At 42.1% G+C, this 27380-nt stretch overlaps 1 protein-coding gene across 1 annotated transcript in view; it reads left to right on the top strand.

Moving 5' to 3' along the window:
• The first annotated feature begins 2946 nt into the window (after nucleotides 1–2946).
• Nucleotides 2947–27380, top strand: part of mfn2 (mitofusin 2) — an 85725-nt gene continuing 61291 nt past the window's right edge. The window contains exons 1-4 of the mRNA XM_034173123.1: nucleotides 2947–3050; nucleotides 14736–14917; nucleotides 21484–21619; nucleotides 22328–22490. Coding sequence (XP_034029014.1) covers nucleotides 14740–14917; nucleotides 21484–21619; nucleotides 22328–22490 — 477 coding nt within the window. The 5' untranslated portion in view covers nucleotides 2947–3050; nucleotides 14736–14739. The remainder of the gene's footprint in view (nucleotides 3051–14735; nucleotides 14918–21483; nucleotides 21620–22327; nucleotides 22491–27380) is intronic.

Here is a 27380-nt window from a genome sequence, read left to right on the forward strand (position 1 = left end):
GGTTCTCTAAAGCTATGCGCAGCCTTGCAAACTCGCTGGGGTCTGGACTGATGAACTTTGGGATGGTAGGGTTAGGCCCTCTGTACAGTGGTTCAGATGTAAATGGTGGAATGCTACCACTAAGAGGGGGCATGCGAGGAGTTGTCTCTACAGCAGGTGAACATGGTTGAGCTGGTTGAGGTGCCAGATGCCTGGTCTCTGCATTCACAGGAGCTGGATATGGACACGGGTGAGGCAAAGGAGGGCAATCAGGAGGTGGAACAGAGTCGTTAAGAGGGGGAGGATAAAGAAGCTGATCACTAGCTCCTTCAATCTTGAGGGCCTGCATATTACTTTGCAGGTCTGGCTCAGGTTCAGGCCATGGTGGAGGAGGCCAATTGTTCACCTCGTGAGGGCCTGTCTTTAGGGGTAGTTAATAGGAGCTATGGAACTTGACAGTTTCTCTGCAGTTGGAGAGGGCTATGAGTTTGGGCTGTTTCTGTTTTAAATGAGCGGGCAATGTCTATTAATTCCTTAATCTCAGTTCAGGCCTCATTCAGTTTCTTTATGCATTCCTGGATCCACTGCCGTGATTGTTGCAACTTCGAATTCTCCTCCTGTATTACTCTGATCCCTTGGGAGAAGTGGTAATTGTGGTAGGAACTGGCCTGGTACGGGGCTGTCAGGGGAGATGGTGGCAGGTTGTCCCATTCCACATCGGTTCTCTGGAGGCGACTTGGGGCTAGCTGAGGAATCTAAGAGTGAGCAACATTCCCATGGGAGCGCTGGGAGAAGGGTGTCTGGAAGGGGGTCACCTGGACTGGATACGCTTGAGGGGGTGGTGGTGCTCTTACTGTAGTTGAAGGTGGCATGATATCCCACATAATCCACTTCATAGTCCTGTAGTCAAGGAGGAGGCCGGGTTTGTCTCTTAGGCCTCACAGCGGGATACATCTCTTCCACTGGGTCCATCTTAAATAAAGTTATCCAGCTCGAAGGACCAAATGTTACTGAGGCTATGATAGCCTGGTGCCTGTTCACATAGAGGCTAACTGTAGACAATATAGTGTATTGGTCAGAACACAGCAGGCTTTACTCCAGCTGATATTCATGAACATATTTACAAATATTTACAGTTAGGGAGGGTGATGGAGTGAAGAAGTGAGTCTGAAATAACAAACCAAATAATATTAATTAGTTCAAAACATTACAGCTCTCAATTATTATAAACAAATAAGATGCAGCTACTCATTGGTATGGACACAGCATGTAAACTAAGAGTAAAACGTGTTATCGTGCGAGATGACTCTGTAACATGCAAACACTCATTTACAGGCTCCTACTTGTGCATTATACGACCGCGACCAGACCGGAACTCAAAGCTAACTGCTAGCGTGGCTAACTGAGTCACACACAGTCTAAACTTACATTAACTACATGTTACAGACACACAAACCGCACACTTAGTTTTTGTAGTTAGCTCAGTGCTGAGAACATTAGCTGGAGGAGGTGAAAGGCACTTATTTCGCTGGACTGCTTATCTGTATCGTACTACACCTCAGAAGAAAAAACCTGGGTAAATCAGAACTAAATCAGCAACAACGTGAGACCATGAACACAAGCTCACGTGACTACAATGAAGAAGGGCTGAGCCTTTATTACATATAACTTTTTTATATATGTATGAATTATACAGCAGGGAAATTATGCACCTCTGACAATTACAGGCCCATTGCTCTTGTTAATGTATTGTCTAAAGTACTTGAGCAAATTCTTCTGCAGAGTTAATACTTTGATTATCTCTTCAGAATATCAATTTGGATTTAAAGCCATGCATACTACTGATATTTGTATATATGTTTTAAAAGAATTATTGAGTGATTATAAAGGTAAAATCTCATCAATATTCTTGTGTTTCATGAAGGCCTCTAAGGCATTTGATCGTGTGAACCATGAAAAATTGTTCAGAAAATTGAGTGATGCTGGCGTTTCCAAATCCATAGTGAGGCTACTTATGTATTAGTATGCACACCAAAAAATGCAGGTGAAATGGGGTGATTGTATATCTTCTCCTTTCCAGGTCAGCAATGGAGTCAGACAAGGGATCATTTTGTCTCCAGTTTTATTTAATTTTTATATGAATGCTCTGTCTGAACAGCTGAATGGGTGTAGAACTGGCTGTGTGGTTGGGGATACAGTGGTGAACCATCTGATGTATGCTGACGACTGTGTTTTATTCAGTCCCAGTTCTGCTGGGCCACAATTGTTGAATTGCTCTGACATATAGCGTACAACACTGATGAAAAATATCCTCATCATCACTCAACATATCTGTGATCACATGACCAAGATACCTCCCCTGATTACATACATTCAGCACATGACCTGCCAGGGTAAAATCAGGAAAAACCAAATGTTTATCATCATTTGTTCTGGCAATCATGATCATACTTTTCATATAATTGTATTTTATGTCATGGTTTTCTCCATACAAAAAAAAAAAAAAAAAGCTGCTTTTTTGAAACATGTTGCAGGCATCCAATTCAAAATGAGCAAACATTTGCACAAAAACAATAAAGTTTATCAGTTTGAACTTTCAATATCTTGTCTTTGTGGTGTATTCAACTGAATATAGGTTGAAGAGGATTTGCAAATCGTATTCTTTTTATTTACATCATACAACGTCCCAACTTCACTGGAATTGGGGTTGTATTATCTGTGTCGATGTTGGAATAAGGGATAGAACTCTTCAAATTATTTTTCATTACTTTTCATTTCAATCATACTCACAGGGGAAATGTTTGTCCACAGCCTTTTAAATGGTAAATCTGCGCAGTTTATAGCTACACGTGAATACGTTTTTTGGCAAAATCACAAAGGGACATGCGAGTGGTAACATGGCGGCCGAGTGGCCAATGAGCGATCCAGTGTTTTATATACAGATCAGCGGTTCCTGGTTCCCGCCCACAACCTGTTTGTGCTTCCGGAGCAAGCTGACACTGCTGTTAGCTTGTCAAACTAACGGTTGTGATCGCGGCGGAGCAGGATGCGATAAAAGCTCGTTTTCTGTGGTAAGTGCCCTTAAAATGTGCTGTGACCCGGTTCGACCAGTCAGAGCCTGATCCGGTTCGGCTTGTGCCCACAGTTTTGCTGTGGAGACAAATGACGCAGCTTCAGTTGATTGATTGGGTTTATGTCGTAAAATCAATATAAACACAGAAAGATGAACATATCAACGACGCAATAAAGCAAAAAAGGGTTATTTCCGCTTTGGTCTTTGTGAAACAATCTAATGACTTAGCGGGAATAGCAATAAATGTATGATTAATTTTATACGTGTGTGTGTATATATATATATATATATATATATAGTTTACACTGGCGTACCAATAAAATAACTACTAATTGAACAGAGGGCAATACGATATCAATTTATTTCATTTATGTAGCACCAAATCGCAACAAAGTTGCCTCAAGATGCTTCACACAAGTAAGGTCTAACCTTACTAACCCCCAGAGCAACAGTGGTAAGGAAAAATTCCCTCTGAGGAGGAAACCTCAAGCAGACCAGATTCAAAGGGGTGACCCTCTGCCTGGGCCATGCTACAGACACACACACACACACACAAAAAAAAAAAATTCACAAAATGAATATACAGGAAATGTTGCCGGTGCACAGGACAGGAGGGTTACAGAAACAGACACCACACCCATCTCTGGATGGAGCCGCACCTCAAACAGAGAGAAAAAACAGAATCAGGCATCAGAAAGACAACAAATACACTAATATGCATATGTCATAGACATGAATGAGTGAAGCTCGTCAGCATCTCACCATTTCATTTAAGTCCTTCAGACTTTATTTTGAGTAAATGCTTCAGGGGAGCATTAGCATGACAAAAACCTTTCAGCTTCCCCCCCAGACCCCCTGCCTTTTTAAGAATTTTTCTTTATTTGCCTCTCACATGCGTGGAAAAGCTCCTCGCCATCTAACCTTGTCCTTTAGGTCCTTCAGACTTTTTTTTCAGTAAAATGGTACTTGGGAGTGTTTCTGTGTAGGTTCTCAGTTGTCCAGGTGGTTTCCATAGTAGAGAAGCTTGAATCTTCGACTGGACTGGGTTGCTTGACGTGAGGACGTTTCGCTTCAAATCACAGAAGCTTCCTCAGCTAAAATTCTTGCTCTGGTAGTCTACACCCAGACAAATTAGTGACAACAGGGAAAATTGGGTAAAGAATCTGTCCGACAGGGTTCTTACACAGACAGAAAAGGATGTGCTCGCTAAAGGACTAAATTTCTCAGTGACCCCTAAACATATACCGACAGTAGATTACATCACTGCAGTAGAGTCAGCCATTAAATATAACAGTTTGTCAGAGTCAGAAGCTGGGGACCTCCAACTAACAGTCACAGCAGTGCTTAACAGTGCTAAGCCTTCTCCGTCCAACATCACAGGAGAAGAACAGAAAGCTTTGGCAGCACTGCAGAAGGACCAAAGCATCCTTATCCTGCCAGCGGATAAAGGCAGATGCACAGTGGTCCTGAACACATCGGACTACAAGGCCAAGATCAACAACTTGCTCAGTGACTCCAGTACATACGAACGTCTGAAGAGAGATCCCACGAGTGGCTATAAGAAGAAAATCATTAGCTACCTCCAAAACCTGGAGAAAGAGGGACTCTTCGACAGGCAGACATACTAGAGACTGTACCCGGGGGACACCACTCCATGCATCTATGGACTGCCCAAAATCCACAAACAGGACGTACCACTCAGGCCTATTGTATGTAGCACAGATTCCATCACATACAATTTGGCCAAGCACCTCAAGTGGATTTTGGCTCCTCTAGTCGGTAACTCAGACCACCATGTGGAGAACACACAAGATTTTGTGAACAAGATCAAGGACCTGCAGCTGAACGCAGATGAAACTATGGTGTCATTTGATGTGACTTTGTTGTTCACCTGCATCCCCACCGCTGAGGCCATCTCAGCTGTGAGGCAGAGACTGCTCTTTGGCTCAAACCACCCCCTTGAACACAAGCTCGGGGTGATCAGGACTCTTCAACACAGAGCCCTACAGGTGCCCACAACTGCAGAGGGAAGGGCTAAAGAACAACAACTTGTACGGAAAGCCCTCACAGTATGTGGGTACCCACAATGGTCCCTGGACAAAGTGCAGAAGTCCCAGAAAACAAAGAGACCAGATAGACAGGAGACAGAGACAAGAAGAAGAGTGTCTCTCCCTTATTTAGCAGGTGTAGGGGAAAAACTACAGAGGATCTTCAGACAGCACAAAATCCCAGTTTACTTTAAACCAGTTAACACCTTGAGACATAAATTAGTTCACCCTAAGAACAGGATCCCTAGTTACAAACAGAGCAATGTAGTGTATTATATCAGATGTCAGGAAAACTGTAATGAACACTACATAGGTGAGACTAAGCAACCTTTTAAACAAGAGGCTATACCAGCACAGCAGAGAGGTCACCAGTGTACGTCAGTCTGCAGTTCATCTCCACCTGAAAGACACTAACCACACATCTGAGGACAAGGAAGTTAAAATCTTAGCCAGAGAGAAGAAATGGTTTGAGAGAGGTGTCAAGGAAGCATTCTTTGTAAAACAGTTGAAACCCAGCCTCAACCGGGGGGGCGGGTCTCAGACACGCTTTGTTTTCTGTTTATAATGGGGTACTCAGGTCAAAGCAGTTTCAGTCTTTTGTTCATGGTAATGAGTCATTCACGTCGTCAGGAGAGTCATCAAGGGAGCCATCAGGGGAGGCTTCCATCCCATCATTAGGAGAGTGCTAACTAGCGCACAATAGGTGCTAATTAGAGCTATTGTTTAGTCACTAGCCTATAGCAGTCGGCCTCTCGGTAGGAGGGGTCTGGTTAGGCTTTTTGATCATTTTTGATCAGGATATGTCATTCAATGCGCATATTAAACAAATATGTAGGACTGCTTTTTTGCATTTGCGCAATATCTCTAAAATTAGAAAGGTCTTGTCTCAGAATGATGCTGAAAAACTAATTCATGCATTTATTTCCTCTAGGCTGGACTATTGTAATTCATTATTATCAGGTTGTCCTAAAAGTTCCCTGAAAAGCCTTCAGTTAATTCAAAATGCTGCAGCTAGAGTACTGACAGGGAGTAGAAGGAGAGAGCATATCTCACCCATATTGGCCTCTCTTCATTGGCTTCCTGTTAATTCTAGAATACAATTTAAAATTCTTCTTACTTATAAGGTTTTGAATAATCAGGTCCCATCTTAGGGACCTCATAGTACCATATCACCCCAATAGAGCGCTTCGCTCTCAGACTGCAGGCTTACTTGTAGTTCCTAGGGTTTGTAAGAGTAGAATGGGAGGCAGAGCCTTCAGCTTTCAGGCTCCTCTCCTCTGGAACCAGCTCCAAATTCGGATCAGGGAGACAGACACCCTCTCTACTTTTAAGATTAGGCTTAAAACTTTCCTTTTTGCTAAAGCTTATAGTTAGGGCTGGATCAGGTGACCCTGAACCATCCCTTAGTTATGCTGCTATAGACTTAGACTGCTGGGGGGTTCCCATGATGCACTGAGTGTTTCTTTCTCTTTTTGCTCTGTATGCACCACTCTGCATTTAATCATTAGTGATTGATCTCTGCTCCCCTCCACAGCATGTCTTTTTCCTGGTTCTCTCCCTCAGCCCCAACCAGTCCCAGCAGAAGACTGCCCCTCCCTGAGCCTGGTTCTGCTGGAGGTTTCTTCCTGTTAAAAGGGAGTTTTTCCTTCCCACTGTCGCCAAGTGCTTGCTCACAGGGGGTCGTTTTGACAGTTGGGGTTTTTCTGTAATTATTGTATGGCTTTGCCTTGCAATATGAAGCGCCTTGGTGCAACTGTTTGTTGTGATTTGGCGCTATATAAATGAAATTGATTGATTGATTGATAGGTTTAAAAACTCCAGCTTTTGTTGGCTTCTGGTTTATTCTTCTCTACAAGAGTCAAGACAGAAGTCAGACTACCAGAGCAAGAATTTTAGCTGAGGAAGCTTCTGTGATTTGAAGCAAAACGTCCTCACGTCAAGCAACCCAGTCCAGTCGAAGATTCAAGCTTCCTACTGTGGTACTTGGGAGCATGAGCATGACTAAAACCTTTCTGCTTCTGGGGGGAGCTCTGCCCCCCCCCCCCCTTTTTTTTTAAGCATTTTCCTTATTTTGCCTTTCAGCTTTTGGAAAGGCTCTGCCCCCTATACTCCCCACCTTTTTAAGCATTTTTCTTTTTTGCTTTTCAGCTGACCCCCCAATTACAGCCTTAACCCCCTGCCACTTGAACCATTTTTTTTTTTTATGTAGATGTAAATTAATATTCAAAGTTTTCAGCTAGTTCACAGTAGGGCTGTACAATATGGCCAAATGATCTTATCTCAATATTGCCATGTAAATGTCACTTATATGCATGCTGTCGATTTTGTTGAGCCGCTTAGGTGGGTAGGGAGAATTCCCATGGGATAAAAAAGCTTTTCAACCTCCCATCCCTGGTTCTTAAGACTAGGTACCTAAGTGGCTCAACTCTTGTTTTTTTTTTTATTTAAGATATTTAGGTGTACCTTAGTAAACACTAGTGGAGTACCACCTTAGATTTGGAATGTATAATAGAAGATATACCTTACTGAATTTTCATATCAATATGATATAACTATGATTTGACAGAAAGTGCAGCAACAGTGAAAATTAAACATTCTTAAACAAAAGAGGAATAATACCACACTCATTTCGCACTCATCATAAGGTTAGGACACTGTGCCCTCCAAAAGTATTAGAACACGTGGTATTTCAAACATTTAATTTGTTTATGCTATTTCAAATGCAAGAAATACAAAAAATATAAAGAATAAAAATTTCTAAAATTATCTTCCTCAAACTCAAACTGAAGGCAAATCTCTAAAACTTGCTGAAACCTGTAAATAATAATCACTTTTATTGCCAGTTTTCTTTAAACAAGTCAGGGGATGGAAACATGAACATTTCCAAGTCATTATGTCTTGGAGTTTATTTGCATTAATTATGAAGAAATACAAATGTTTCTTTCACCAAAACTTCAAATCTAGGCTTTCATCTCAAATGTACTTTCTGTCAAATTGTAGCTGAACTTTCAGGTCTTATTTTTAAAAAAATCCTCCTCTACACCACTTCATCAGGAAGCTGGTTTTTATATTTTTAATTAATTTATATCAAGTTGTAGAGATTTGTTTTCAGTTTGAGTTAAGGAAGATAATGTTAGGAAAAAATGTATTTGAAATGGAGTAAACAAATTAAAATGTGTGAAATACCAAGTGTTCCAATACTTTTGAGGGCAATTGAGAAACATTGAGGAACAACATCTTACATCTCATATATAGTGCAGCAGATAAGAGAATATTTAGAGTGGAATCCTGCAAATGGTGATACAAACATCAAATTTGGCACAAATAATCCATAGACATGAACTCTTAAAAAAAAAAAAAAACAAAAAAAAAAAAGAAAAAAAAACTGATTGGCCACTTGAATTTTCAATAGGCAGCCAGGTAGGGGTCAAAATTAGGGGTAGCCAACTTGTCCCAGAAAGGACCAAGAGGGTGCGGGTTATCTTTGCAGCCACTGACTCCACCAGGTGATTTCACTGATTATCACTTTGAGCAGATGGAATCAGTTAATCTAAATTAAAAGATGCTCTAATCATATAGAAAACTACACCACATTATTTGCCTGATAATAAAGATTCCAAAAAGGTATAATTTGGACTATCGATGACTGAATGATCAGGAGTTATGGGGTAAAAACAGCAAAAATGGTGACAAAGGTCAGTTTCAGTTTGTACAGGGGTCAAAAGTTAAAGCTGCTCCTTTAATTTAGCTCCAGCTGTATTTGTGCTGAATTTGATGCTTGTATCACCATTTGAAGGAATGTTTTAGTTATCTGCTGCACTACTAAGCCAACAGAACCAGCTGCTGTCTGTTAGTTTTTTTTTGTTTTTTTTAATATTTATTTCATTCATTTAAAAGAAAAACAGAAAAGCAAAAAACAAAAGCACCACAATACCAGAATGAAAAGGAGCAGAAAGAACAAGTCTTATGATTTCTGCCCCTTTTAACAATACAATCTTTCAATATACAGCATCATAGTCAACATTATTTAACAGATTGCATTTCTTTAACTTGTCACATACCACTGACCCATTTCATAATTATGACCATTAATTAATAGATTACATCACTGACAGGTTACATTTAAACTTAAGACACTCCAAACATTAACAGTTTACTTTTTTTTTTGACTTTCTTGCAGCCCACTGACTTACTTCATAGTTTCATACTTACTTAATACATCTAATTTAATATGTTTTTAAAATAATTTAAGCGACCTTAATTCTTTAATTTCTTTATTAAGATTGTTCCATAATTTGACACCATTTACTGCAATACTCCTTTCCTTTACTTTGGTTCTAAATCTTGGTTTTTTAAAGACTTCTATTCCTTTCAATTTATAACTACTTACTCTTTTTTCAAACATATTTTGAATGTTTGTTGGTAAAGTATTTTTATTAACTTGGTACATCGTTTGTAATATTTTCAAATCGACTAAATCATGAAATTTAAGTACCCTATACTTAATAAACAATGGATTAGATGGATCTCTAAAACCACTGTTACTAATCACTTTTAAAGCTCTTTTCTGCAAAATAAATAAAGGTTGTATATAGGTTGTATATGTTGATCCCCAGATTTCTACACAGTAAGTTAAATATGGGACAATCAATGAATTGTACAATGTTAATAAACCATAACTATTTAATGAATATTTTACTTTATGCAAAACAGCAATGGCTTTCGCTATTTTTCATTTTATGTAATTTATGTGTGACTTCCATGTAAGATCTTCATCAATCATGACTCCTAAAAATGTCATTTCTTTTACCCTTTGTATATCCATTCCATCTATTTGTAATGACACATTATTTTTTTTCGCTCTATCATTAAACAATATGAAATTTGTCTTATTAATATTTAGTGACAATCTGTTTATATCAAACCAATGTTTAACTTTTTCCAACTCTGTATTTATCACTTGTGCTACTTCCTGTATATCTGATCCAGAGTAAAACAGCGTTGTATCATCAGCAAATAAAATGCTGCCAAGCACATTGGATACATTCACAAAATCATTGATATACAAAATAAACCGTTTGGGTCCAAGTACCGATCCTTGTGGTACTCCATAAATAATGTTACACAATTCTGATTTGGTATTATTTATCTGAACAAACTGTTTTCTATTTTCTAAGTAGCTTTTTACCCACTGATGTGCAACACCTCTTATTCCATATTGTTGTAACTTGTGGAGCAATCTTGAGTGGTCTATAACATCAAAAGCCTTTTTCAGGTCAATAAAAATACTTACAAAATAATCCTTATTATCTATTGTTGTTGATATTTTCTCTATTAGTTCCATAATTGCCATAGCTGTCAAATGTTTTGTTCTGAATCCATACTGAGCATTATTTAAAATATGATGTTTCTCAATAAATTTATCCAATCTTGTTACAAAAACTTTTTCCATAATTTTAGAAAATTGTGGAAGCAATGATACTGGCCTGTAATTAGAAAAATTATGTTTGTCTCCATTTTTATATAATGGGACTACCTTAGCAATTTTCATTTCATCTGGAAAAACCCCAGTTGACAGAGACAGATTACAAATATAAGTAAATGGTTCAATAACAATTTCTATTATACTTTTTACAGTCATCATGTCTAAATCTTCATGGTCAGTTGATCTTTTGCTTACACAGTTTTTTACAATATTTCTTATTTCATCTTTTTCCACATTGTCCAGGAAAATACTATTGACCGTATTTACCAATGTACATAATTTATCTTCTATTATTGGTTTATTTCCCACCAGACTTGACCCTACATTTGAAAAATAATCATTAAACCCATTTGCAACTTCTTTTATATCATATATCTCTTTATTTTCCTTAACAAAGTAATTTGGAATAGTTTCTTTCGTTCCATCACTATCAATCACACTTTTTATAATTCCCCATGTTACCCTCATATTATCTTTACTCTTTAGTTTTTCACTGTAATAATCTTTTTTTGTTTCCTCATTATTGTTAATAGTTTATTTTTATATTTTTTGTATTTATGTTCTGATTCCTTTGTTTGCAATTTTAAAAAGCACCTGTATAAATAGTTTTTCTTTGCACAAGCATTTTTTATTCCCTTTGTCAGCCATGGTTTATTTACTCTTTTCTTACTAATTTTAATTAATTTACAATTTTTATTGTATGATTTCATCAATATTTTCATAAATGAGTTATATGCTACATTAACATCACTGACATAAACTTCTTCCCAGTTTTGATTTTTAAGGTCATATTTTAATGCCTCTAAGGCTTTTACTGACTTATCTCTTTTAAAGTTTATATCAGTTTTTTGTTGTACCTATTTTTATATTTAAATATTGAAAAAATTGGTAAATGGTCGCTAATATCTGTCATGAAGATCCCATTCTTGATAATTTCATCTGTTCTGTTTGTAAATATATTATCAATTACCGTTGCACTTTGCGATGTAATTCTGGTTGGTTTTGTTATCAAGGGGAATAACCCCAAACTATACATTGAATTCACAAAATCACTTAATCTTTGGCAGCTGGAGCTTTCTATGTTAATATTAAAGTCCCCACACATAAAAAGCGTTTTGTTTTTAATTTGATGGAATAATTCAATTATTTTATCTGTAAATTTCACAACACAAGAATCTGGTGCTCTGTATACACAACTGATTAAAATATTCTTAGATGTTTCATGTACAAGTTCCACTGTTACAATTTCTATGACATTCATAATTGTCATTTCTTCAACAATTGTACACATCAGATCTGTTTTTGTATACAGAGCAATACCACCGCCTTTTTTTATATCTTCTGTTTACAAAATACAGCTCATATCCCTCCATTTGAACTTCATCCATGAGATCATCTTTAAGCCAAGATTCAGTGATTGCAACAATACTAAATCTATTTTTAAACTGATTTAAATAATCTTTTATTTGTGACATTTTACAATACAAGCTTTGACTGTTTATATGTATGAGTGACAGGGTATCTTCTGCAATTTTTTCACTATTCAGCTGTTCTACTGTATAATACTCACAACCAATCGTTTTTAAGTCAAATATACTTTCATCAATATTAGTGTCTATGTCATATATTTTATCCTCTGTTTCCATGTTTGATCTGATTTTTTGTTGGTCCAATTACCAACAGATGTTATATTTGATTGTCTATTCAGGTCTGTATTTCGTAAGGTCCTCCATGTTTTTGATTTGTATACCGTTTGTTCCTTCTTTCACTCTAATCCACACCCTACAATTCCAGACCCATGTAGCAACAATATGTTTCTGTTTTCTTAGTAGTCTTGCTTCCCTAGCAATATCTGCATTTTTTTTTTTGTTAGATGCTCATTTATATAGACACTCGTTCCTTTCAAATTCTTTGCCTGTCTTAATAACTCATTTTTATATTTTCTGCTTGTAAATCGTATAACAATGTTAGATAGTTTATTTTTTCTATCTTTAGTTGGAATAGTATAACAGTCTGATATTGTGTCTTGATGGATGACAACACCTTTTTGATATAAAAAGTTTGTAACTTGTTGTTCCAATGATTGTCTTTCTTCAGGTGGTGCATCCTCCCCACTGGCTACACCAGAATCCACCACCCTTGCATATGTCCGATGCCTTGTTTCTAGTCCAGATATTATAACGTCATCTTTTCTAGTAAATTGTTCAAGTTCATCTACACGTTGCTCAAGTTTCTTAATGATCTTGTTCTTCTCTTTAACCAGATTTTGGAGTTCTTTAATTTCCACCATCAGTTTGTCTAGATTAGACATGTCTTTTGATATATGGTTTAATGAGGTCTTTATCTCCTCTATATCTTCCTCGAGTTTATCTGTTTTCCTGGGTGGTGCCATGCCGATTGTCGTGGCTCAGTATGGCCACTATTGATTACAAAAACAATTCTCACCAGTAGCCTCCACCACCACAGGTCCGGTAGCCGCACCCCAACCCTCCCCGTTGCTAACCTCGTTCACAGCCGCCCCAGCCACGGTCATAGCCGCCGCCAGCCCCAGATGTAGCCGCTGCCAGCCGCGGATGTAGCCGCTGTTAGCCTCGGATGTAGCCGACGCCTCGGGCCTGGATGTATCGCCGCCACGATGCCTCGGGCCTGAATGAACCGCCTCCACCGATGCCTCCGCCGCCAGCCTCGGACGTAGCCGCCGCCAGCCTCGGACGTAGCCGCCGCCAGCCTCGGACGTAGCCGCCGCCAGCCTCGGACGTAGCCGACGCCTCGGGCCTGGATGAACCGCCTCCACCGATGCCTCCGCCTGGATGAACCGCCTCCACCGATGCCGTACATAAAGATGTGTACATAAGCCAACCCAAATAAAAGGACAAATGCTGCTTTTAACAACCTGGACCTCATTTCTGGCATAAAATACGGTCGTTTACTCACCAATATAAGTTTGGTGTGATTAGAAGTCTTCGATTAGAACCCTACGTACCGACCCGGGCTCTGCGTTCACAGGATGCAGGACTACTTTGTGTCCCTAGGGTGGGAAAAAAAACAAAAGTGTGGGGGGTCACAGAGCTTTCTCATATTGTGTCCCTGTTTTGTGGAATGATCATCCGGCCTCAATAAGACTTTCCAATTCTGTGGAGACTTTTAAGAACAAACTAAAGACACATCTTTTTAATCAGTCTTATAGTTAGAATATTATGTTGGCTTTTTTTTTTATTCTTTTAATTTTCTTACTTTTTATTGTGCTTTTGATCTTTTGATTTTATTTTACATTGTTCTTGAACTGTCTGTGTGAGGCGAATTGTCGCAAATTGGGGCATTATAAATCGAATTGAATATATTGAAATTGAATGTATCATAATTAATTTTATTGTGTAAAAATAGTATATAAATTTGTGTATATGGATGCATCATAAAAAAATTATTTTTGGTCAGTTGTAGTTTGTATTATAACATTTGGAAAGAGGTATAATTTGATTTAAAACAGTGATCCGCTCTGAAGTTATTAATTCAGACTGAAATCTGCGTGGCTCTTTGGATCTGTGCACTTAGTCCCACAAAACAGAGGATATTATTATTATCATTATCATTATTAAGTCTGTTTCTGGGGCTATAAGACAGTATCTCTGAGGATTTAAATAAAACAAAACAAACCCTGTCCCTGAGGGGGTTCGGGTCCCAGTACTGATGTCTTGTTGTCATGGTAACTGCTGTCCTGTTATTCTGGAGGCAGTTCTTGCTCACACTCTGTAATGTTGCTGAACCAGCCTGTGTCCAGTCCACATCCCTTCGGTTGTGGACTGGTAAAGGCTGATGAGGGTCTTTCTGGACGTGCTGTATTTCTTCAAAGACACCAAAAATTAAAGTCTCGGTTGTGACCTTTTTCTGACATAACTAATGTCCAGGAACCCAGACATTCAGTTCAATAGTGGTGTCTGTGATTTAAAAAAAAAAAAAAAAAAAAATCACCTCATTTGTGCCAAAACATTTGTGGTAAGTTTAGAATCAGGCTTCTGCTTGGACAAACAGTCCACTGAAGCCGAGACACTCGCGTGTCACACAGACGTGCCTCCAGTCCGATAGGCCCCGCCCACTCCTGAAGTGTGGTATTTTTTTGGTTGGTCTCACCTTTGCTTTCTCTTGTGTTCAGTGCCATGTCTCTGGTTTTCCCGCGACCCAGTACCAACACAGCCTTCAGCAAGAAGGACAAGCGACTGATGGCGGATGTGAATGCGTCCCCACTCAAGCATTTTGTAACAGCAAAGAAGAAGATTAACGGGATCTTTGAGCAGCTGGGGGCTTACATCAAGGAGAGCGCTTCGTTTCTGGAAGGTATGCTCCATGTGCGCTGCTCCGGCTCCAGGAATGTTTTTTTGTTGTTTTTTTTTCTTTCTTTAAAGCTAGGGTAGATAAGTGTGTTCAGAAACACTTTTTGTTGTTACATTGGGTGAAATGGTCTGTCTATCCTAACAGTCGTCAATACATTATATATCCAGAAAAAGGAACAATAAAAAAAATCAGACGTCTGTAGCAGCTGTAGGATCGATAAAACTCCGGTCATTATAAGCCCTGTGGTGCGCTCTCAAAAAAAACAATCAGATGCCTTCATGTCTAGTTCTTCCTGCTCGCGTCACCAGGCACAACACTCCGTGCATGCACACTCATCTTATTTCACAGAAGAAGTTCACTTCGGTACAGTGTCAGGGGGAATACAGCCGAAACTACCACTTCCACCATTACGTTTAACGGCTCAACCCGATAGAAAGCCAAGGAAATGAAAGCCAGAGGCAGAAAAGGGTGCGATGAAAAAGGGTCGGGATAAAGCAAGAGGTCAGACAAGAGTCAACATCGGTGTGGTATTTTCTCGGTGGAAACAACTGAGGCATCTGAAGGGCCTGAAAAGTGATGCAGGGGTTGCTCTCTTTCTGTTGGACAGATAATTACTTCTGCTTCAGGGGGATTTGTTGTTTTCATATAAGATTTGCCAACTTGGCTACTTTTGTAGCTCGTATTAGCCCAAAAGATGCACGTTCAAGTTTGTGGGGGTGTGGCTTTGGACAGAGCACTGATGGGGTGGGGGTGGGGGGGGAACGGAGGAACCTAGAGGAGGTGCTACTTTCAAATCTTCCTAGCGCTCTTGTTAGCGCTCCAGGACTACCAACTCTAGCTTTAAACACCAGATGCCTTTCCTGTTGCAACCCAATTAATGTGTCCGGGCTTGGGCCTGGCACACGGAGCGTACTGGCTGCACATCTGTTAATAGGGTATTATGAGACTCAGACCTCAGCAGGTGTCTTTTGTCTCAGTCCCTGACCACTGTGAGTTTTAATCACAGCCTTACTCAGTGATGGATGTCTGCCTCAGAGGTGACACTCCGCTGGTCTACTGGTCCAATTTCAGTGCAGCCCCTGGCACAGATAGAGCTGGCTGCAATCTGGTAACTATGGCCAAAATGGCCAAATGTCCTTTGACTTTGCAGTTAGACGGGGACTATGACTTGGTGTGCTATGGATTGAAATCCAGAGGGGCACTATTGTACAAGGTATTTAAAGATGGCACAGCTGCCAAGGAGGTTGATGAGATTTATGGGAAGATGCTGAAGACTTCAACAGAACTGCAAGTTCTGCACTGTCAGAGACTGTCGGATGCTCACTGTACAGAATTATATCTGGTGAGAGACTTCAACACCAGATTGTGGACATAAATGATGATTTTACTGGCTTGTGGGAATTTTTATGTGACCAGTGTCCACAGGAGCTGTTTAATATCTGAAGGATTTAATAGGTCTGAGTAATCATATCAGGTCATTGAACACATGCTCGCTAACCGAATTGCTTGAATTACCACATGAATGCATATATGATATATTTTCTTTTGATTCTCCTTCCCTTATGTACAGTCAATCCAATACATGTGTATTGGTATCAGTTGCTATGGCAACAAGCTTGTGAACATGTCCTGTTCAATAGAACATAAGAATTTTCCTGAAGTTATTTTTCCCATATCTAAATCCTCAAGTCTCCCAAAGGAAAAGGCAGTTTGAGGCATATCCAAGTAAGTCATGCATGAACTCTTGCACTGCAGCTGATGCAGCTCGAGAGACAAATGTCTGATCAATGACCTGATTTTAAAGCGGTATCAAATCAGTAGCTGTGGATTCATCACCTGCAGAGGGGGCCATAGGGGTTGGGTGCAGAGGACTGGGTAGCAGTCGAGGGTGGGTGGCCCAGTGGCCTGGTCCGCGCTCACAGCCTCTGGCTGTTGGGACGTGGAACCTCACTTTGCTGGGGGGGGGGGGAGCCTGAGCTTGTGCGGGAGGTTGAGAGGTACCGACAAGAGATAGTCGGGCTCACCCCCACGCACAGCTTGGGCTCTGGTACCCAACTCCTGGAGAGGGGCTGGGTGCGCCACTTCTCTGGCGTTGCCTGCGGGGAGAGGCGGTGAGCTGGGATAGCATTGCTCATTGCTCCCCAGCTCAGTCGCCATGTGTTGGAATTCACCCCGGTGACCAAGAGGGTCGTGTCCCTATGCCTTTGGGTTGGGGACAGTTCTCTCACTGTTGTCTCGGCCTACAGGCCAAGTGGCAGTGCAGAGTACCCGACCTTCTTGGAGTCCCTGGGAGGTGTACTAGATAGTGTTGTGACAGTGAGACCTGGAGGGGGGTTGATCGGGAAGCACGGCCTCCCCGATCTGAACCCGAGTGGTGTTCAGTACTTGGACTTCTGTGCTAGCCACAGTTTGTCCATCACGAACACCATTTTCGAGCACAAGCGTGTCCAAAAGTGCACGTGGCACCAGGACACCCTGAGCTGAATGTCGATGATCGACTTTGTAGTCGTATCACCTGACCTTCGGCCACGTGTCTCGGACACTCGGGTGAAGAAAGGGGCTGAGCTGTCGACCGATCACCACCTGGTGGTGAGTTGGACCTGCTGGGAGGGGAGGAAGCCGGTCAGACCTGGCAGGCCCAAACGTATTGTGAGGGTCTGCTGGAAACAACTGGTGGAACCCTCTGTTGGCGAGGTCTTCAACTCCCACCTCTGGGAGAGCTTCTCCCAGATCCCAGGGGAGGTTGGAGACATGGAGTCCGAGTGGGCCATGTTCTCCACCTCTATTGTCAATGCGGCTGCTCGTAGCTGTGGTCGCACGGTCTCTGGTACCTGTTGCGGCGGCAATCCCCGAACCCAGTCGTGGACGCCGGACGTAAGGGATGCCGTCAAGCTGAAGGAGTCCTACTTGTCTTTGTTGGTTAATGGGACCATGGAGGCAGCTCACAGGTACCAGCAGGCCAAGCATGCTGCAGCCTGTGTGGTCGCAGAGGCAAAAACCCGGGTCTGGGAGGAGTTCGGGGAGGCCATGGAGGAGGACTATCGGTCGGCCTCGAAGAAATTCTGGCAAACCATCTGAGGGCTCAGGAGGCAGAAGCAGCTCTCCACTGACACTGTCTGCGGTGCGGGTGGGGAGCTGTTGACCCTGACTGGGGATGTTGTCGGGCGGTGGAAGGAATGCTTTGAGGATCTCCTCAATCCCATCGTCACATCTTCCGAAGAGGAAGCAGAGACTGGGGACTCAAAGGCGGACTCATCCATCACCCAGGCCGAAGTCATCAAGGTGGTCAGAAAGCTGCTCGGTGGCAAGGCTTCTGGGGTGGATGAAATCCGTCCTGAGTACATTAAGTCTCTGGATGTTGTGGGACTCTCTTAGTTGACACGCCTCTGCAGCATCGTGTGGCGGTCGGGGACAGTGCCTCTGGATTGGCAGACCGGGGTGATGGTCCCTCTGTTTAAGAAGGGGGACCGAAGGGTGTGTTCCAACTACAGGGGGATCGCACTCCTCAGCCTCCCCAGTAAGGTCTATTCCAGAGTACTGGAGAGGAGAATTTGACCGATAGTCGAACCTCGGCTTCAGGAGGAGGAGTGTGGTTTTTGTCCTGGTCACGGCACACTGGACCAGCTCTTCACCCTCCATCGGGTGTTTGAGGGTTCATGAGAGTTCGCCAACCAGTCCACATGTCAACCAGTCCTCGCGGCACCCTGTGGGGGGTGCTCCAGGAGTACGGGGTCCGGGGTCCTTTGCTATGGGCTATCCGGTCCCTGTACGACCGCAGCAGGAGCTTAGTTTGCATTGCCGGTAGTAAGTCAAACCTGTTTCCAGTGCACGTTGGCCTCCGCCAGGGCTGCCCTTTGTCACCGGTTCTGTTCATTACCTTTATGGACAGAATTTCTAGGCATAGCCAGGGTGTAGAGGGGGTCCGGTTTGGGAACCACAGAATCTCATCTCTGCTATTTGCGGACGATGTGGTTCTGTTGGCTTCATCAAATCAGGACCTTCAGCGTGCCCTGGGCCAGTTTGGAGTGTGAAGAATCCGGGATGAAAATCAGCACCTTCAAATCTGAGGCCATGGTTCTCGACCGGAAAAAGGTGCCTTGCCCTCTTCAGGTTGGTGGGGGTGTCCTTGCCTCAAGTGGAGGAGTTTAAGTATCTCGGGGTCTTGTTCATGAGTGAGGGACGGATGGAGCATGAGCTTCACAGACGGATCGATGCAGCGTCTGCGGTCAGCGGTCACTGTATCGAACCATCGTGGTGACGAGAGAGCTGAGCAAGGTGGGCAAAGCTCTCGATTTACCGATCGATCTATGTTCCGACCCTCACCTGTGGTCATGAGATTTGGCTCATGACCAAAAGAACAAGATCACCAGTACAAGCGGCTGAGATGAGTTTCCTCCGCAGGGTGGCTGGGTGATCACTTAGAGATGTGGTGAGACGCTTGGTCACTCTGGAGGAGCTTGGAGTCAAGCCGCTGCTCCTCCACATTGAATGGAGCCAGCTGAGGTGGCTCGGGCATCTTTTCCAGATGTCCCCTGGACGCCTCGGTGGATAGGTGTTCCGGGCATGTCACATTGGGAGGAGGCCCCGGGGAACTGGCCCTGGGCGGCTTTGCTTGAGCTGCTGCCCCTGCGACCTGACCCCAGATGAAGCGAAAGAAAATGGATGGATGGATGGATCAAATCAATATAAGAGGAGTCCCCAAAATTGTGCAAACTGTTACATAAAGTAGAAATGTAAGTTTATCCACTCCTGCAAATGTCATTAAAAAAGGCTGATGGCACGGGCCACCAGATGGTGCTAAAGTTCCTCAAAATTGAGCAAGTCGAGGGTTGCGTCAGGAAGCGTATCCGGCGTAAAAAAGCCAACCCAACTATGCAGACTAAGAATTGAATTTCCATACTGGATCGGTCGAGGCCCGGGTTAACAACGTCCGCCACCAGTGCTGTTGCCCAACAGGGTGCCGGTGGAAATTGGGCTGCTGCTGGGTGAAGACAATGAAGAAGAGGAGGAGAACGTTTCCACAAACAGCGGGAGAAGAAGAAAACTAGAAGGGTGGAAATGAGAGCAGGGACTTTAAATGTTGGAAGTATGACTGGTAAAGGGAGAGAGCTGGCTGATATGATGGAGAGGAGAAAGGTAGGGAGACCAAGTGGAAGGGAAGTAAGAGCAGGAGCATCGGCGGTGGGTTCAAGTTGTTGTACCATGGTGAGGACAGGAAGAGAAATGGTGTTGGGGTCATTTTAAAAGAGTATGTTAAAGAAGAAGAGTATGTCAAAAGTGTGTTGGAGGTTAAGCGAGTGTCTGACAACGTGATGAGTGTGAAGTTGGAAATTGAAGGGGTGATGATGAATATCATCAGTGCATATGCCCCACAGGGTAGGTTGTGAAATGAAGGAGAAAGAAGATTTCTGGAATGTGTTAGATGAGGTGGTGGAGAGTGTGCCCAAGCATGAAAGAGTGGTGATAGGAGCAGGCTTCAGTGTGCATGTTGGTGAAGGGAACAGAGGTGATGAGGAAGTAATGGGTAGATATGGTATCAAGGATAGGAATGTGGAAGGACAGATGGTAGTTCATTTTGCAAAAAGGATGGAAATGGCTGTGGTGAATACCTACTTTAAGAAAAGGGAGGAGCACAGGGTGACATAAGAGTGGATGAAGGTGCACACATGTGGACTACATTCTTTATAGGAGATGCAAGCTAAAAGAAATCAGAGACTGTAAGGTGGTGGCAGGAGAGAGTGTCGTTAGACAGCATAGGATGATTGTTTGTAGGATGACTCTAGAGGTAAAGAAGAAGAAGAGAGTGAGAGTTCAACAAAGGATCAGATGGTGGAAGCTGAAGAAGGAAGTCTGTTGTATGAAATTTAGCGAGTAGGTGAGAGAAGCACTGGTTGGAAGGGAAGCAATTTTGGACAACTGGAAAAGTACTGCAGATGTGGTGAGGGAGACAGCTAGGACAGTACTAGGTGTGACATCTGGACAGTGGAAGGAAGACAAGGAGACTTGGTGGTGGAATGAAGAGGTCCAGGAAAGCATAAGGAGAAAGAGGTTGGTGAAAAAGTTTTGGGATAGTCAGAGAGATGAAGAAAGTAGACAGGAGTACAAGGAGATGTGGCGTAAGGCAAAAAGAGAAGTGGCAAAAGTGAAGGAAAAGGCATATTGCGAGCTGTAGAAGAAGTGGAATAGTAAGGAAGGAGAAAAGGACTTGTACCGATTGGCCAGACAAAGGGACAGAGCTGGAAAGGATGTGCAGCAGGTTAGGGTGGTAAAAGATGCACATGGTAATGTGCTGACAAGAGAGGAGTGTGTGCTGAGAAGGTGGAGGGAAGGATATGCAGGTGGTTGGTGTGACAGAGGAAGATACAGAGGACAGGGCGAGATGGAAACGATTGATCTGCTGTGGCGACCCGTAACAGGAGCAGCCGAAAGGAAAAGGAGAAGGTTTGATCAAATGGAGCGCCAGACCAATCTGATTGATTCCTACATCCAGGCTAATGCAGGCTGTCACTACCATGAAGTCTTAGAGATGATGGGATTGATTTGAATGTCTGATTATCTGTGCTTGTCAGATACTTACAAAAATGAGGAGCTGGACCCAGTCACCACAGAAGAACAGGTCCAGGAAGTCCAGGGTTTCCTTGTCAAGGTGGCTGGTATTGGAGAGGTTCTGGCCCGAAGACACATGAAGGTGGTCTTCTTTGGGAGGTATGACACCGATTAGCGTTCAGCATCATAGACCGATATCTGTTGTGATCTCATTTGTTTTGGAAAGTCGGAAGAATAAGCCCTGAAACTGCGGTCACGTTAGCTGCAAGCAACAGTGGCAAAGTGAGGACTTGCCATTCGTTTTTAATCAGAACGGGTGTTTTGCAGCGGCAAGAGACAACGGTCGCTCTGCCGCCAGCTTGGTGACGTGAAAATTGACCTGAAGTCTTTTTTATTAATGCTGAGCCACACATTCTGTGTGGATTACAGAAGATTAGTGTAGGCTTATTTGTCATTATTTTTTTTTTTATTTTTTGTAAAAGCAAAAACTCACCTGATTCTGTAAGAATATGATTTAAACATTTAAAAAAAATAGGTGCCAGTCCTACCACCATGCTAGGACAATACAAAATATAAATATATATATATATATATACCAACCCTATTCCTGGAGAGCATCTGCCCTTACAAGTTTTCTGTGTCTCCCTACTGAGGTCACACCTGATTATTATTATTATTATTATTATTATTACTATTAAGTGGTTTCTTCCAAATTGCCTGGGAGTGGAACAGGGAAAGTTACAAAACATGTAGGGCAGGGGTCTTCCACGAACAGGGTTGGGCACTGCTGGTCTAAAGTCTTCAGCGTGATGGACCTCAGGTGGAACGTCCTGCTGCTGACCAGCCTGTTGGATGTTTGTTTTGCAGAACCAGTAATGGGAAGAGTTCAGTGATCAATGCCATGCTGTGTGATAAAGTGCTGCCATCAGGAATTGGGCACACCACTAACTGCTTCCTGAGGGTGGAGGGGACAGATGGCAACGAGGCCTTCATCCTCACTGAAGGCTCGGAGGAGAGGAAGAACATAAAGGTCAGCACGACTCTGAACAACAGTGTCAGACAGCCTGACAAAAATGTGGAATAAAATACTCATGTTTCATCATTTATTCATCTTCAACTGCTTCTCTGGGTTCGGGCCGCAGGGGCAACAACTTCAGCAGGGGACCACAGACTTCCCTTTCCCGGGCCATATTAACCACCTCTGACCGGGGGATCCTGAGCCATTCCCAGGCCAGTGTTGAGATAAAATCTCTCCACCTGGACCTGGGTCTTCCCCAGTGTTTCCTCCCAGATGGACGTGCCTGGAACACCTCCCTAGGGAGGCGCCCAGATGCCCGAACCACCTCAGCTGGCTCCTCTCAACATGAAGGAGCAGCGTCTCTACTCCGAGCTACCCACGGATGACCAAACTTCTCACCCTATCTCTAAGGGAGACACCAGCCACCCTCCTGAGGAAGCCCATTTTGGCCGTTGTACCCGCAATTTTAATTAATTTATTCAATTTATAAAGCGCCAAATCGCAACAAAAGTTGCCTCAAGGTGCCTCACACAAAACAGTTCAAAATTAAAATGAGTGAGTAAATTAAAAGATTCAAATAGACAATTAAAAAACACAAGTAAAAGAATAAAACAGCTAAAAAAAAAAAAAAGCTATTCATAGGAACAGGAATAAATATGCATTTTTAGTCTTGACTTAAAAATGTTCATGGAATCTGACTGCCTCACGGATGCAGGGAGACTGTACCATACAGCTAGTGCACGAGAAGAGAAGGCTCTTTGACCCGCTGACTACTTCTTCACCCTAGGAACACACAGTAGTCCCTCATCCTGCGACCACAAAACCCGAGCCGGTACGTAGTGTTTCACCAGTCGGCCAGGTAGAAGGCGCCAGTCCATGAACAATTTTATAGGCTAGCAGCAAGACCTTAAAATCTGCTCTTACAGATACAGGAAGCCAGTGCAAAGATACCAGAATGGGTGTAATATGTTCAAAGCTTCTGCTTCCTGTTAAAAGTCTGGCAGCAGCGTTCTCAACCAGCTGGAGATCCCTAATGCCGGACTGTCGTAACCCTGGAAATACAACATTACAATAATCCAATCTTGAAGAAACAAAAGCATGAATCAGGGTCTCAGTGTCAGCCACAGACAGGATGGGGCAAATCCTCGCTATATTTGGCAGATGGAAAAAAGCAGTCCTGGTAATAAAAGGACAACTTAGGATCAAAAATTACCCCAAGGTTCCTCACTTTGTCTGTGTGATGTATGACACACAAACCCAGGCTGAGCGCTAGCTAGTCAAATTGATGCCGATGTCTCGCTGGACCAAAACCCATCGTTTCAGTCTTATCACAGTTTAAAAGTAGGAAGTTAATAGACATCCACCATCTCACTGATACAAGGCAGTCCTCCAGAGATTTTATCTGAATGAGATTTCCCGCAGTTATCGGTATGTACAACTGAGTGTCATCAGCATCACAATGAAAGGTAATCCCAAAACGGAGCAGTGTATGCCCAAGGGGTGCTACATAAAGGGAGAAAAGCAGGGGGCCTAAAACTGATCCCTGTGGAACCCTGAATTTCATGTCACTAAGGTTAGAGGTAGTGTTATTGAGCAAAACGCAGTGAGAATGACTAGTCAGGTATGATGTCAACCATGCAAGGGCACTTCCAGTAATTCCAAAATTATTTTCCAGCCTATCAAGTAGAATATGATGATCCACGGTATCAAATGCAGCACTGAGATCTAACAGCTCCAGAACCGTAGTGGTGTCTGAATCCATTGCAAGCAGAAGATCATTCACCACTTTCGTGAGAGCTGTCTCTGTGGAATGATATTTTCTAAAAGCAGACTGCAGTGGCTCAGAAAGATTATTCTTAGTAAGGTGGTCCACAAGCTGCTGTGAAACCACCTTTTCAAGAATTTTAGAGCAAAATGATAGATTTGATATCAGCCTATAGTTACGGCCTATATAGCAGGGGTGCCCAAGTTCGGTCCTCGAGATCTACCTTCCTGACACTCTTAGTTGTCTCCCTGCTCCAACACACCTGAATCCAGTGAAAGAGCTGTTAGCAGGCTTTTAATGAGCCTTTAATTGGATTCAGGTGTGTTGGAGCAGGGAGACAACTTGAGGGCCTTTCACACTGGATGCATTGAAAGCGTCAAAGGCGTCACAAATCGGTCTAAAAAGCATTATTTTCAATGAGACGCATTGCTTTTTTGAGGCGTCAGAAGTGTCGCGTCCAAAGCCGAACTAAAGCGACGCTTCTGACTGGAGCGCGCATTGCCGCTTGTCAACAGGTTGACGCGGTCAAAGTTCACCCCAATCCAACTTTCGCTGCTCTGAGTTGTAATGTAGCGTCGTGCCAAAACACGGAAGACTAGTGGCAAAAACTACTGATCTCTACAAAACAGAAACGTGTCACAGGACTGCTCATTTATAGAGTAGTTTTCTGAAGAAAAATCCTTGCAAATGTTTTTTTTTAACCTCAATTTCTGATTACTGTTTAAAAAAAGTTTAGAACAATTGTAATTAAAATAGCTAAATAGATAAAAGGTTCTTTAGAAACCTTTCTTCATCTGTAAATTAAAACCACCTGTAACCTTGGACATTTATTTTTAGACATATAAAATAAGTTAAGTCTGGTAGATTATCTCATTTCAACAGAAAAACAGACACTGTAAATAAATACAAATGTTTATTATTTATTATTATGTTTATTATTAAAAAAAATGAGGTGGGCTTCATAGATAATTGGCAAAGCTTCTGGGGAAAACCTGGTCTTGTTAGGAGAGACGGCATCCATCCCACTTTGGATGGAGCAGCTCTCATTTCTAGAAATCTGGCCAATTTTCTTAAATCCTCCAAACCGTGACTATCCAGGGTTGGGACCAGGAAGCAGAGTTGTAGTCTTACACACCTCTCTGCAGCTTCTCTCCCCCTGCCATCCCCTCATTACCCCATCCCCGTAGAGACGGTGCCTGCTCCCAGACTACCAATAACCAGCAAAAATCTATTTAAGCATAAAAATTCAAAAAGAAAAAATAATATAGCACCTTCAACTGCACCACAGACTAAAACAGTTAAATGTGGTCTATTAAACATTAGGTCTCTCTCTTCTAAGTCCCTGTTGGTAAATGATATAATAATTGATCAACATATTGATTTATTCTGCCTAACAGAAACCTGGTTACAGCAGGATGAATATGTTAGTTTAAATGAGTCAACACCCCCGAGTCACACTAACTGTCAGAATGCTCGTAGCACGGGCCGGGGTGGAGGATTAGCAGCAATCTTCCATTCCAGCTTATTAATTAATCCAAAACCCAGACAGAGCTTTAATTCATTTGAAAGCTTGTCTCTTAGTCTTGTCCATCCAAATTGGAAGTCCCAAAAACCAGTTTTATTTGTTATTATCTATCGTCCACCTGGTCGTTACTGTGAGTTTCTCTGTGAATTTTCAGACCTTTTGTCTGACTTAGTGCTTAGCTCAGATAAGATAATTATAGTGGGCGATTTTAACATCCACACAGATGCTGAGAATGACAGCCTCAACACTGCATTTAATCTATTATTAGACTCTATTGGCTTTGCTCAAAAAGTAAATGAGTCCACCCACCACTTTAATCATATCTTAGATCTTGTTCTGACTTATGGTATGGAAATAGAAGACTTAACAGTATTCCCTGAAAACTCCCTTCTGTCTGATCATTTCTTAATAACATTTACATTTACTCTGATGGACTACCCAGCAGTGGGGAATAAGTTTCATTACACTAGAAGTCTTTCAGAAAGCGCTGTAACTAGGTTTAAGGATATGATTCCTTCTTTATGTTCTCTAATGCCATATACCAACACAGTGCAGAGTAGCTACCTAAACTCTGTAAGGGAGATAGAGTATCTCGTCAATAGTTTTACATCCTCATTGAAGACAACTTTGGATGCTGTAGCTCCTCTGAAAAAGAGAGCTTTAAATCAGAAGTGTCTGACTCCGTGGTATAACTCACAAACTCGTAGCTTAAAGCAGATAACCCGTAAGTTGGAGAGGAAATGGCGTCTCACTAATTTAGAAGATCTTCACTTAGCCTGGAAAAAGAGTCTGTTGCTCTATAAAAAAGCCCTCCGTAAAGCTAGGACATCTTTCTACTCATCACTAATTGAAGAAAATAAGAACAACCCCAGGTTTCTTTTCAGCACTGTAGCCAGGCTGACAAAGAGTCAGAGCTCTATTGAGCTGAGTATTCCATTAACTTTAACTAGTAATGACTTCATGACTTTCTTTGCTAACAAAATTTTAACTATTAGAGAAAAAATTACTCATAACCATCCCAAAGACGTATCGTTATCTTTGGCTGCTTTCAGTGATGCCGGTATTTGGTTAGACTCTTTCTCTCCGATTGTTCTGTCTGAGTTATTCTCATTAGTTACTTCATCCAAACCATCAACATGTTTATTAGACCCCATTCCTACCAGGCTGCTCAAGGAAGCCCTACCATTATTTAATGCTTCGATCTTAAATATGATCAATCTATCTTTGTTAGTTGGCTATGTACCACAGGCTTTTAAGGTGGCAGTAATTAAACCATTACTTAAAAAGCCATCACTTGACCCAGCTATCTTAGCTAATTATAGGCCAATCTCCAACCTTCCTTTTCTCTCAAAAATTCTTGAAAGGGTAGTTGTAAAACAGCTAACTGATCATCTGCAGAGGAATGGTCTATTTGAAGAGTTTCAGTCAGGTTTTAGAATTCATCATAGTACAGAAACAGCATTAGTGAAGGTTACAAATGATCTTCTTATGGCCTCGGACAGTGGACTCATCTCTGTGCTTGTTCTGTTAGACCTCAGTGCTGCTTTTGATACTGTTGACCATAAAATTTTATTACAGAGATTAGAGCATGCCATAGGTATTAAAGGCACTG

Source organism: Thalassophryne amazonica, chromosome 6 (assembly GCF_902500255.1).
Source record: "Thalassophryne amazonica chromosome 6, fThaAma1.1, whole genome shotgun sequence".
Taxonomy (NCBI): Eukaryota; Metazoa; Chordata; class Actinopteri; order Batrachoidiformes; family Batrachoididae; genus Thalassophryne; species Thalassophryne amazonica.